General features: G+C 34.7%; 1 protein-coding gene across 1 annotated transcript; it reads right to left on the minus strand.

The window, feature by feature from the left end:
* Positions 1 to 442: 442 nt before the first annotated feature.
* Wbp2 (WW domain binding protein 2) lies at positions 443 to 12,524 on the minus strand. The gene is made up of 7 exons (XM_089701677.1): positions 12,326 to 12,524; positions 11,661 to 11,835; positions 8,571 to 8,730; positions 7,360 to 7,490; positions 6,686 to 6,941; positions 1,344 to 1,426; positions 443 to 835 (listed from the first exon to the last, which is right to left on the minus strand). Exons 1-7 carry the CDS (start codon positions 12,379 to 12,381, stop codon positions 788 to 790), a joined length of 909 nt encoding a protein of 302 aa, XP_089557803.1. The 5' UTR covers positions 12,382 to 12,524; the 3' UTR covers positions 443 to 787.
* Between the last annotated feature and the right edge of the window lie 2,221 nt (positions 12,525 to 14,745).

Here is a 14,745-nt window from a genome sequence, read left to right on the forward strand (position 1 = left end):
ATTTATATCATGATAGTGTAATTATTTAAAAAAAATTATTTTGAATTTCATATTATGTTACAAAAATTTTGCATTTCTGACAGATATTGTTAACAACTGATTTTCTATTTTCAATGATGACACATTTAATCTTCTTTGACTGAATGGACAGCAAAATAACAGTAAAGAGATTATATTGGAAGAACTTCAACATTAATGCTCTAAGGCCGCGTTTCCATGTGCAAGAAAACTTCCGCAAGAAATGTCCGACAGTCTGTCTGACAGCAACTTGCAAGTCTACTTGCAGGTGGAAACGCGGAATTAGACTTGCAAGCTGCTGTCAGACAGACTGTCGGACATTTCTTGCGGAAGTTTTCTCGCAGATGGACAGGCGGCCTAAGACATAAACTTTGATTTCGCAAGCTTCTTAGTGCTTTCTACGTAATACGTAAATAAAAATCTGTTTCATAAATATTACATTTATTACAACATCTACATAAATAATTTTACAATTTAACAATTTTAAATTCATTGTTATAAGAAAGCGATGTTAAGAAAATATGTACATAATAATATGTGGAATGTTCTACAAGAATATGCAGATGCTTTGTGATAGTGATTAATACTGTAACATATTGTAATTTTAACACAGCCGCCTTTATATAATATTGAATTTCATAAAGCGTGATTAAATATGATAGTGATGTGAAACGATACAACAATCATACATAATATTTTTTCTTCTCCAACATTTCCATCAGTGGGTTTTCATGGCTTGGTGGATTCATATGAAAATGTGGACAATGCTTTAATTCTCTTTTTTCGACGTTGATTCCTGATACGTCGGTGGCTGATCCTGTAATTAATTTTTTTTTTTTATTAATGTCGTAAGAATTTTATATCTCGTGTAAATCCTCAAGAAACTGGATCTAATAAAACATAGGTTCTTTTTTATTGCTCAAGCAGGCAGACAAGCAGGCGGGTCACCTGATGGAAAGTGATGCCTGCTGCCCATATATATGCATTCACTATATTAGTGCAACCGCGAATTTTTTGTCGATTTTTGAAAAATTGTTTTATTAATTTAAGATATAGGTATATTGAAATAAAATGAAATGAATTTATTCGCAAGAAAAGTGGTAATACGAGAGGTGTTATGAGAGAACATGTTCTACACAATTCGCCAGTCACAGCCGGCATGCGAATGGTATATTAATGCAGCAGAGATATACTCTACACATTTTAATTCATTAATCTGAAAAAAAAGCAATAATATAACTGTTATCATTAACTTTTATAAATAGAAACTCTTTGTAAATACAATGTGTCCTCCTTGTTTAGAAGTGTCTAAAACTAAAACTCACATTGTAAGGTGGTGGCACATACGCGGTCTGCGGCTTGTTAGGATCGTAGTATGCACTTTGTGCAGCCTCCGCTGCTTTCGCATCTGTAAACGATTTTCAAACTACTGCAACATCTATATACTACTTGTTACAATAATATATAAATATATTCTGTTACTAGCTGTTGCCCGCGACTTCGTCCGCGATTACGTCGTTTTTCGTCATTCGTCGTTTAAAAAACTCTGATAAGAAAATCTTAAAATCGGAGGACATCGAAAATCTGAGGAAAACATGAATTTGATTTAAATTCTACATTACTTAGTAATTCAAATAATAATCTAAATTAAATGTAGATTAACAGTTTGAGCGCATCATTATATAATATGTACCTAAGTATTAAATTACGTTAGTTTACATAGTAATTTTACTAAAAACACGATGACTTTCTTTCGCGCTCGGTACAACAAACTAAGCATGTTTGTGGTACGTGGCCCGCGTCACTTGACCCCCCGCGAGTTCCCCTCCGTTACTATGCGAAAATACATTCGTCGCCTACTGTAGGAAAAATTGTAATATTTTAAATTCGAGAAATATTGATTTCTTGTGTTCGACTATTCGTTGTAGTCGAATACAAAATATATTTGAAGAAACTTAGGTTGGCCTTCAGGCCTTCATAAACTTGACCTTGTATCTTAAAAGTAAGCATGAAAGGATCCTCTGATAATTGTTGAGCACCAAAGGATCATTTAAAGCGCACTACTATAAGAGCGAATATTGTCTAAGAACTGTTTAGATTGCACATGTTCCTCTAAAAGTAGTGATTTCAAAGGTTTTGGTGTATCTTCAAACGAAAGCCGACTCCTTACTCCTCTTTAAAGCATTACAAAAAGAACATACTACGTTAATATCGCCTATACAGAAGATGATCTGTAATCAATTGTTAGGTTATAAGCAAACCCACTTTTATATTTGTCGGACCACACCACCGAATTCGTAGATTGATCTTCTATGTTTACCTCTTAAGACATTAAGACTGTCGAAATCTGTCTACAGTAAGACGGGCCTCTCGTTATTCGTCCGTTTCAAGAGACCAAATAGTTTCAATTCTTAATCTTTCATTAAACAAACTTATTAATCGTACTTGTCTCAAATAATCTTGTCTCAAATAATGGTAATATTCGCGTCCCTACTCTAGTCATTGCTTATGCTCATGTTCATCTTCAAGAGATCGAATAATATTATGGTGCACCCTATCATTTGTCAATCGGTCTTCATATTGAGTAAAAGTTTCAGATTATCGAGATAAAATATGCCATTTGCGATCAGCTGTGAGACGTTATACCCTCTCAGTGAAGGTTTCGGTCTCACAGGATAGTACATGCCGTTCGCGGTCAGCTGTGAGCCGCAATTCTCGTTGTGAAGCGGTTTCAGGTTCTCGGCATAACACAATATGTTGTTTTCGGTCAATAGTAAGCCTCTTACCTCTAACGATCCTTGAGAACTCTTATTTCTCATTTTCTTAGCTTTGCTCGAATTTCGATATAAAGATTTTTTAGGTGGCACTGATGCGAGTAAATAAAAATTAAGTTAAAACGGACTGAGAGTGTTATAATCATCAATCATCATCATCATCAATACATATAATAAAAAAATTGTGGAAAAGCGATGTCTGTACAATGAAAATATGTAGAAAAAAATTAGCAGGTGTTATTATTAAATCGATCTTGAACCCAAAACTGTAGTTAAAATTTTTTTGTCTGTTTATCTGTATGTTTGTGCACGCTAATCTCAGAAACGGCTTATCCGATTTCGATGCGGTTTTCACTAATGTATTGTGGTAATCTTCATTTAACAGTTAGTGTTTATTTCATGTCAATCGGTTCATAAATAAAAAAGTTATGACAATTTATAAGTAATCACGGCGAACATTTGCTAAGGCATTCTATTGTACACTGTACAGTGTACGATAAAACGTAATTTATCTGTTATACGCTACAGTTATTCCTTTACATGTCCAGATGATCATATCAAAATTCCCCAAGGGTTTGGGGGTAAGCTGAGGTAGTAGGGGGGGCGGGGTCAAATTAACATTATGGTTACTTCTAATAGGTAAATTTTCCACACAAAATGTCCTTTAAATTATGTCGTATTATATTTTTAACCCCCGACGCAAAAAGACGGGTGTTATGTGTTTGACTGCTATGTATTTCTGTGTGTGTGTGTGTGTCTGTCTATGGCACCGTAGCTGGCTAACAGGTAAACCGAATTAGATGCGGCTTTTTTTTGTTAGGCAGCATATTTTCCGACGCTGGTTCTTAGATAAATTGTATCGAAATCGTTTCATCCACTTATTATACCTACATAGGGGTAAAAGTGGGAATGAAAAAAATGATATAATAATTTATTTTTAAAGATCGTTGGGAAGTTTATGAAATTATTTATTCCTTTTTCTATACACTTTTCTTCGTCTAAACGGTTAAGTTACGTGCTCCCTCTCTCTCTCTTCAGCCTTTAGTTACGTGCGTGAGACAGGAAACATCTAATTTGGATTTGTTGCTGGATTTGATAAAAATTGAGTATCGATTAAGCTGATCAGTGGCTACACCATACATTATTAAAAACATCCATTTAAGAAAGGAAGGAAATAGAATTTGCTCCTCTCCCCCCCTGGTTCCTAAAAAATAATATGACATAATTTAAAAGAAATTTTACATAGAATTAGTTAGGCATTTCTTTTTTGATTTTCGATATTATATACTAATCATAATTTTTAATTACAATATTATGTAGTAACTATTTGGTATAGGTTAGGCATTTCATTTCTTGATTTTCTTTAATAAGTTGGTACGTAAGTTTTTTAGCTCAGTTTAGTAAGAAATTTTAATAACAATTCTTTTAATTATTTATGGTTGTACGTATTTACTCAATAATTGTATGTTAAGTAGTAATTCAGCTTGGGCGTAGCCACGGTGGGGCTGGGTGGGGCGCTTACCCTGGCTTTGATTGAGGGGAGTGGGCGTGGGCGTTGGCGTGGGCCTGGGAGTGGGCGTGGGAGTGGAAGCATGAAAATAAAAACAATTATTGTTGCCCCACCTTGAGCCCATGCGGTCATAGGTCCCATAGTCACTATTCCACGCGGACGAAGTCGCGGGCACAGCTAGTAGACAAATATAATCAGAAAGCTTTGAACTCCTAAGCTCAACCATAAAAGATAGACATTAATTATGATGTCGGGAGATATTTTTTATATAATATGGAGAACATTTCTTTCATACTAATAATTGTACCAAGTTTCGTTTAAATCCGTCGAGTAGTTTTTGTTTCTATAACGGTTATACAGACAGACAGACGGACAAAAATTTTTGGCGTCAGTGTCGATCCCTAATCACCTCGTGATAGTTATTTAGGAAATATATTTCATGTACAGAATTGACCTCTACAGATTTAATATAAGTATTATTCATATAATTAGATGCCAATTTCCATGTAACGTTAAATTCGACTATACAATAACTAACAGACAACGCAGGTTACTCTCGTTTCCGTAAGTTGAGGCGGCTACATATTCGGTCCTCATAACTTCACTTTTTGTGAACGAAACGACAGCGCGGTTAAATTCGTTATTCGATGCCAATACCATTAAAAAAAGGAAATATTTTTAATTGTGAAAAAATATTATGATTTACACTATTAATACTATTTTAACATTAACACAAAATATAAGACTGTGAGTGTGTAAAAATAAATCCAGCTAGTTTCACATCAAACTTATGTTTTTAATTAGGTATACGACATGAAAATATATTAATTACCAAGCAATAATCATACAGGTAAATACTGAACAAAAGTATTAACAGTCAAAGTATATTTTTACTTACAACATGTAAATGATGAAGGAATAATAATTATCAACGAACTAACCTTTTTGTATTATTGTTTATAAATATAAATTCATAAACAATAAATTTATAAAGAATAGAAAAAATTCGACCACTAAAGAATGCTGGTTCGAGTCCCGCCTCGTTATCGAATTTTTAAAACACGAAGAATTTAAAAATGTAACCAATGAACACAATCAATATTAGATTAACTGTAATGGTGTCTAGTTTGACTTAAAATAATAAACATCTACCCTCACTTTTAAAAATGTAGTATATTCACACGAATTATAAGCGCACCTTATAGGGAAGGGAAGATATGGGTTAAAGAGTTAAATAAATAAATAACATAATTATATTTAAATTATTAATTTTTAACATTGTGTTCAGTAGTGTTAACATGTAAATTGATTTGATTTTTACGAAATCTCATAGATGGCGCTGTTTCAAATTTGTATATCTACTAATAAATTCATTAAACTGATTCTCTGCCCAAATTACGTAAATGACATAGTTTTTATTGTGTAAAGCTAGATAATAGCGTGGCTTACCCGAAACCAACATTTAAACATGAGTCTTTAGATTGTACGCTGTCGTAATACACGGAATACGTAAGAAAAAAAAAGGTTCACAGCTCCTCCCCCGGAGGTGATAGCATGATAATATGTTTAAAAAAGCGTCACCCGACCTGTTAGTAATATTCATGCAAAATTTGAAGTCAATCTATGCAGTACTTTTCGAGATTAGCCTGGACAAACATACAGACAAACAGACAAACAGACAAACAGACAAACAGACAAAAATTCTAAAAACTATGTTTTTGGCTTCTATATCGATTATAGATCATGGATTATGTATTCTTTTAAAAAAATATTCAATGTACAGTTTTGACTTTCCTACGATTTTATTATATGTATAGATTATAAACACTAAAATCACAAGCCTATACAAACTACAGTTAATAATACAAATTAATTGTGTTATTTTACATATAAAGTATAAATACAGGAACTAGTTTTAGTACAGAGACTGCTTTTAGCGATGTAACTAATGAATTATTAATTATTAATTTGTAAAATGTGACTATGGTTTCCAAACAGTGAAATAAATATAGTATTTTTATTAGTTAAAAGAATTTATCAACACAAAAATAATTATAATAGTTTTACCACATATAACACCATAAGGGATAATACACATATAGACCTGTAATCATTATACAATAGAATTTACTTCAATATATTTTATAATCTATTCAATCAATTAAGTATTAACAAAACGGGCACACATGAATCATGTAAAGGCGGTATTATTTTATTTAGCAAGATAATAATTGTTGTCCATACAATATTATCATCTTTCATAAAAGTGAAATAAATGACAACTTCTGTATTTTATATAAAATTTATGAAAAAACTGACATAAGTGAAAAGATCTACTTATTGCTTTGCATAGATTCACATTTGCCACGTGCTGTGTACTCACCGTTAGCCGACATCCCGGGTGGGGGCACGAAGCCGCCCGCAAACCCGGCGGCGGGCGGGTTCGCGTTGCCCGGGTAACCCGGCGGCAGGCTGGCGTTGCCCGGGTAACCGGGGGGCGCGTTCGGGTAGCCCGCGGTGTTCCCACCTGCGCCTGAGAAGCCCGCGCCCGGCGGGTACGCGGCGCCCATCACGCCTGGGTACGGAGGCGGGCTGTTCGACACGAACACCGAGTTCGGCGCCGGCTGGTCGGGGAACGCCTGCAAGTTTACAAACATTCGATAGTTAATGTTCTGTCTAATTTTTGAAATCGACTTATATGGTCTTACCACAAAACAATTTAAACACAGTCTAACATTAAACCAGGGATCTGTCACTTTAATATAGTTGTCTATGTGAAATACGACAAAACCAGATTAAAGAGAACCCGCGCTTAAAGTTAAACCCTGTCTAAAGTTTTTGTGGTAAGACAGATATTACATAATATCCATTCAGCAAATTTTTACATTTTTTGTGTAAGTACAATTTAATATTTACATATATGAGTAGCATAAAAGCATTTTAGTCTTACAAAAAAAACCTAAAAATGTAAAACATTCAATGAATTTATGAACTGAATCAAGTGTCATACTAAAACTATGTAAACATTTTCTATTAACGTCGAGTTTTTATACTCACAGAGTATGGTGGGACCCATCCATAATAGCCCTGCGGTGGTGGCGCGTACGCCGGTGGTGGAGCCGCGTACCACGGCCCGCTTGGCGGCGTGTATGCTGGAGGCGGGGCATTTGGAGTCGTGTGACGGGATGCTAAAATACATATTGATTAAAAAATTACGAAATAACAACGTAAAATAATTAATCTTGTACCCGAAAAAGGTCACCAACATTCAAATACAGGTAGGGTGATACTCCATTTAAAGAGACACCAAATGGCAACAATTTCCATGCACTTGACTATGCGGGCATATATATTTAACAATTAAAAAATATGATTAAAGTGTTTGTATGTAATATGAAAAAAAATTGTGGTACTAATTCAATATTCAATATTGATGCACTTAGAGGTGTTGTAAAATAGAATACTTTGGTTTTATAACTGAAATATTATAAAAAATGGCCCTAGACTCAATCTTTCAGAAAACAGGAGTGCACTGTAAACATTAAATAAGTGCAAAGTTCAAAGTACACTTATTTTTTTTTTCAACTTTCAAGAAAGTAAAATGAAGTCCCTTGTTCCCTAGTGGGGTAGGGGCAGATGCATTATAATATATCTCTTTCACTGATTGATTTTCTTTGGGGATAAGTAAATATGATTTTATTTCTTGCAGTTCATATCTTATTGGTATATTGCATTAATTAAAAGGTAATTCTACCTGTTTGATATTACCAAGCTATGCATGTTTAAGTCAAACAAACAACATAGATAAACAATTACACAGGCAAGTCAACAATTGTTTATCTTATCTTACGTTGACTGATAAGGTGCAAATGAAATAAAGAAGTCATATTTACGGTCTTTGTAAATATGACTTCTTTTCATCAGTGGTTCAAAAATTGATAATGTTTAAAAGGAACTAGAAGGAGATAGATATACAATACATTTTAATCCAAGTTTTCTGAGAATAGCATGGCAGTGGATGGTGAGTAACAGAATCAACTTTTGGTTGTACTCAAACAGAAACATATATGGACCAAAATAAATCTTTAGCTAGTTTGTTTTATTTAAAAACACATTTTCAAATATTTTAAACATAGATACAACTAGCTGTAACAAAGGTATTTAGTTACAACTAGTAAACACATTGTAATGCATAGATGGTTTTAACTGTAATAAATATTATCAAGATACTAATCTATAACTTTTTATACAGATACTTCAATACATACCAAGGTGGGCAGCCTTTAACATAGCTTGACCAAATTCAATTGCCCCTCCTGATTTAAATGTAAGTTTAAACTTAACTTCTCCTATGAAATTTCCATTGGGCTGTGCATGTATTTTTCCTTTGATAAAGTTTGCACCAAACATTGGCTGTTCAACAGTCACCTATAAATTATAAACAGGACTTTTCAAAAATAGTACACTCAATTTCAGAAAAGAACATAATATTGTGCAGGATGGTACAGTTGACTCTCGTTAATTCGAAACTCGAGGGACTCTCGAAAATATTACGAATTATCAAGAGTTTGAAAAATCAAATGGTTCGAAATTTGTGAGAGAAAATAAATAAAACTTCGAATTATTAATTGTTAAACAATTATTATTTATTAAATGCTATCCTACAGTAACCGAATGATAACTACACATACCAATTCGTGAGAAGTGTAAAGTCAAACTAAAGCCGGGTCCCCTGCAACGTGTTATCGTGTTAGCTAACACGATAACATGTTTTGCTAACCGAATAGGGGCGTGGCCTAACAGTTTTGTTAGCAAAATCACAATAACATGTTTGCCGAGACGAATGGATAACATCCCCCGCGTTCGCCTGCGGGGAGGGGAAGGAACGCATTTTATGTTCGCACTCACGAGAAGAAGACGTCCGTCCTAATTTATCTATGGTCCGTCCGCCTATATTCTCTTTGACGTCCGCCATAATTGTGTTGATTTTGTGTGACAATTCTCTTTGTTTTGTTTCTGTTGTGTGTGATGGAGTGGAATAAAGAAACTTTTATTATTTCTTTGGAGAACTAAATCAACTATTGCTAAAACAACTTCCACGTCTTCTTCGTCGGAACTCATTTTGAAATGAAATAAAAACAATAACAAAAATAGGCGCAGCGGACGAGCGGTTTTGCAAACATGTTTGGTAACATGTTTCGATAACATGTTTTGTTAGAAAATTGTCGCTGCGGACCCGGCTTAAAGTTATAAACAGACGTTCGAATTTGGTACGGACCGCACCGTGACCTTGGTGCGCTCCGGACCATATTCGATCATGTGTACAGTGGTCCGCCGGACATAATTATTATTATTGACGGTACGGTTGGTTCGATGGTTTTTTCATCCGAACTTGGTGCGGACCGTACCAAATTCGCGCGTGTGGACGGGCGATCGCACCGGACAGCGCATTAGTCATAGACTATATACTTATTACAGCTTTAGTCATAGTTCTACCGCCAAACAAAACGGACGTCGGTCGATCGTTATCAATGGCGATGGCGTCGGATGACGTGGCTAATACTGAAAAAAGATTAATAATATAAATTTTAGAACTCTACAAAGATTTATGATATGACTGCATATGTCTGAATGAATCCCTGTCTTTTAAATATAATTTTGCCCATTCTTTTCTCTTCGTTTTCTTCTTTTCAATGGTTGTAACTTGTACTTGTACTTGTACCAAAAGAAGCCTTGAACTGAGGTCTACATGTGAAAAAAATACAACATTCTAACCACGAATTTATTACGAGAAATAGATTTTCAAGGAATTCGGTTTGACTTTTAATGAGATTACTATGATCAATGCTCGAAATATTCACAAAAAAAGGAGATTAATTTGTATTAATTTGATATTATTGAATTGTCTTATAAATCTAAGATATTTTTTTTGTTCAGTTAATTTATTACATATAAAGATTATGTACCTACATATAATAATATATTGAAATATCGACTATAACTAACGACTAAAACATAAACAAAAACTTGGTAATAGATAGATGATATATATAATTTTGTTTACTAGGGACAACCCTGACATTCTTTGAAAATCTATATCTCGTAATAACTTCGTGGCTAGAATGTGGTATTTTTGTCACATGTAGAACTCAGTTCAAGGTTTCTTTTGGTACTAAACAGAGCTTCTACTAACGCCTGCATATAATATAAAAAAATAAAAACGAAAATCAGTAAAAATTACAATACTTTCGCCTCTATCGACAATATCGAAAATTTCAAAAAGGGATAATTTGCGCCTTTAATCACTTCATATATTAGCAACGTAATAAATTATCTAGTCACTAGTGTATCTATTTTTTTATACGAATTTATTTAGCTCAGTCGGCCGCGAAAATTCCAATATTTTAAATGTTTTTTTAAAAATCGTAAATTTAATCATAATTTTTAAACAAAGAATATTTTCTTTGTGCGGCAATGCCTGGACGGATAGCCGAAACCAATTGAATATTGAAACTGTAAAGGCGAAGCTGCAAATTAATTAAATGTAATTTTAAATTATCGTGCAAAGATTTTTATACATTCGCTTTAGAAAATGAAGAGCTATTAAAAGCTGTTTCTTCCAACAGCAAATATAAATGCCAAAAATAAATTTTCTCTATTTAACATTGCTGTTTTAATTATCTCCCGTAAAAAATAACTAAAACTCGTATTTTTGATGCTGTTATCCCTTAAATCCTGGCATCTTAAATACTGGCAACCCTAGGTGCGGTGCGGTCGTGTGGCGAGTCGATCGCACCGCACGAGTACGGTGGTCCGGTCGCACCAGTTCGAACGTCTGTTTATAATTTATGAATAACAGAACAACGGCTCCTTGAACAAGTTTGAACTTGTCGCAAAATGTACCTACCTGACTACCTGCTTACAATTTTTCCGCCTCTTTCTCTCTGCAACTTTAAATTGTCGAGTGTTGGACGCCGATGAGTTCGAATTAACGCGACGTTTTGTTATATAGCAATTATATTTTCATTCGAATTACCAAGTGCACAAAAATGTATGGATTTAGTTCAAAATATAAAAAGATTTTGTAGGGACCTCGTGATAACTTTGAATTATAGAGAGGTTCGAATTATCGCAGTTTTGAATTAACGAGAGTCGACTGTATATTAACCCATAGAGCCAGGAACGGCCAGATCCGGCCGTGACACAATAGATTTTCTATTGTGTCTGTGATTCCGGGGCCTGATGGATTAATACATATTGAGATATATTCTGTTCATTAATGGAAATGGAAAAGGAAGTGAGTTAGATTTAAAAATGTCCTAAATATTAACATAACTATATTATATTAACATACTTACATCTTGCAAAGCCACAAACGGAAAACTGAATGACCTCAATGTCTCTGTATTCTTTTTAGAGTTGTAAATCATCCTGTGGGTAGTGAGATACATACGACCATTTTTTGCACCTTTAAATTCTGGCGTATCATTTCCATAAAATTCCACCGTGACATTATCGGAAAACAGTATGATACTAAAAATAAATAAAAATCAGACAGATTAAACAAATTAAAGTATTATTATATTATTTCCTGAATAGGTCTACAATTAGAATTACAGTTGAAAATTTTGCTGTAAAAAACAAGTTTTCTATAGACCAATTTTCCGAAAATAACAAACAAAAAAACTTAAATGAACCTACCAATTAAAAGCATATTAAGACTTCAAATAATTGTACTTTGAATCATAGAGAACAATTTTAAAATTTTGTAATAGAGCAATATGTAACAAATTCCTGCATTTGATGAGGTTTTTATTATCTCTAAGAGAGATGAGTCATGATTGCACCATTTTTATTGATCGTTTGGCTTGTTGACAAATCCATTAGCAAACTTTTTCTTTTAAAAACAATGAAGGAGGTATGAGAATTATGGCAATATTTTAAAGCTATACGCTAAATAACTTCTATAACTTGTAGTAATCTCTACGACGGTACGACCTTACTAATCATAAACACAACTCACCACTCTCCAGCGTGTATCAATACTCCATGATCAGCATGAGCTGTATTAAGAGACATCTTCAATTATATCATATATTGCAGACTCAAAACGTATTTTCTTTAAAATAAACTATAATATCAGAGCAAAAATCTAGACCAAGTTATAGTCCAAAACCGAGTCCAAAACAGTCTCGAGTCTCGACTTTTCTGACAAGTGACATTTCACATTATTGACAAACAAGAAATTTACGACGACACACAATACAGATTATAATATATATCCAGTATCTACACTCCATAGATTACAAATTAACTAATGCGTGCGATTGCTGTGTGGACTGCTGCGATCGCTGCGATGCTTAGCTGCAATGACCTGTGACCACATTTTAAGTATAGATTGTAAAAGCCACAGAGCAATAAAAACAAATAGAAGTGCGATAATGTCATAATTAGTATGAAAACCAGTGTCGCCAAACCCACACATTTAAACCGATAGTTATACAGTACACTACAAGTAAACTATGCCTTTGATTGGACAGCTTAATTTGAGTAAAAACTGACTTAGGTTATAAATTCAGCATTTCAATATGTACCCTAACGCACCATGTTACGGTTTATTTTAGTATAACATCTCTAGGTATATTAACTGTTTTGTTTCTCATTGCACAGAAATTCCAAATTCGAAAAACATTCAGCTACTCCACAACAGAGGGCGTTAGTTTTCGATAGATATAACTTTGAACCTCAACACATAGAGATAAGGTTGAAATTTGTGTCACTCAACATTAATGACATTAACTTGATATTTATCTGATGCTATGCCCTGACTCCTGAGGGATGTCAGCCTTGTTATCGATATCGAGATATCGATAATTCACAAATAAATATTTTTTGTGTATTTTTTTTCTTTCTATTATACGAGTATAGTATAATGTGTCACATTTTGGAGTTTGTTTATTACTACTAAGTACGTCTTTTTATATTATTATTATTATTCTCTCCATAATACACGGGTACCACCAGAAGGAAGATACCCGGTCCTTTGGAAGGCTTACGTGGGGACACAGGTCCAACACGCAGAGGCCCTTTAGAGAATTTAATGTGTTGTGGGACACCAGCCGCAGCCTGCCCATGACTGCACTATAGAGATACAGCCCTGGGCAGTCCGCGGCCAATGTAGGACTATTGCAGAAAAATGGAAATGAACAAAACTGGGTTATGGAAGGGGGTGTTAGATGGACTGGTATATTGGTTCTATGGGGACTATGGACGTCTGCCTTTTCAATATTAAAAATTGAAAATAATGGCAGACGGTGACTCGCCAGTTCGGTCGATGGGCTCCCAAAAAGGTTACCGAGAATGGCAACAAGGGGGCAACATCAGCTGAACGGCTAGGGGTGTAGAGAGGTGCGGCACCGGTTTCACCATCGCGGGCCCATGGGCCCGGAGCGGGTTTCCCCGCTATTACGCCATTAGACACTTCCACCCCCGAGCATATAGCTCTGGCGGCTCCACTCTGGACGGCCAACAAAGGCAAGCCAGAGGTGGGGGATTTTGAACCTCGTCATTGTTCACTCCGAACTGCCACTGGGACAGTCCAGAGGTGAGGACAGGGACCTCCCCCGGGAGCGCTCGGTTCCCGCGGGGTCGCTACTCCCCGACACCTCGCCACAAGGTGCCCTGCGGGGTGACTGACTGCACGGTTGGGATATCTATTGTAGATATGCCAACCGGGGGCGATGGGGTCGTCACATCCCTACGCCTTTATTATTATTATTATTAAATAAAAAACGGAATAGAATAGTATTAATCTATATTTACAAAATACAAACAGAAAATATGCATTATTTTAAATCTTGGAACTGCCGTAGGTTTGCTGTATCGATGGCCTTTGTTAGACTGCTTAGTGCTGTTCGGCATTCAGTTAACTCGTCACGTTGCATTTATCCATTTCTCTTTTAAATTAGCCTCTTTGGGAAATCTGTAAATAAATTGGACTAATGAAAGCTAAGGAAAAATAAAATAAAATTTAATATTTATAATGTTTGTCTTTTCTAAAGTATCGATACTGTCGATATGCGCCACAAGCATCACTAAAGCGACATTCGTTTGTTTATTGCAATAATATTCCAGAAATTCTTGTTTGCTGTTCAATCTATAATAGTACTAATTTCTTACGGATTAAGGTTCATTTTGACTAGATATTTGTATACAATTTTGACAAATTACAAGCGAAGATATAACATAAAATATTGTATGTAAATTAAATAAAAATAAGACTTACCGATGGTATGAAATGCCTCCATTGCTGATATTATTTCGTCTGCTATCATTTTTGCACTCTTATACCGAACAACACGTCCTAATTAATTAATAAATACGGAAAAAAGGTTTGACAGCTGACAACCGACTCGAATATTTTTCTGCGCACAACTGAGAGCA

The sequence above is a fragment of the Colias philodice genome, chromosome 12 (assembly GCF_061535455.1).
Source record: "Colias philodice isolate Cphi_HAF_F1 chromosome 12, ilColPhil1 Martin Lab GWU primary, whole genome shotgun sequence".
NCBI lineage: Eukaryota > Metazoa > Arthropoda > Insecta > Lepidoptera > Pieridae > Colias > Colias philodice.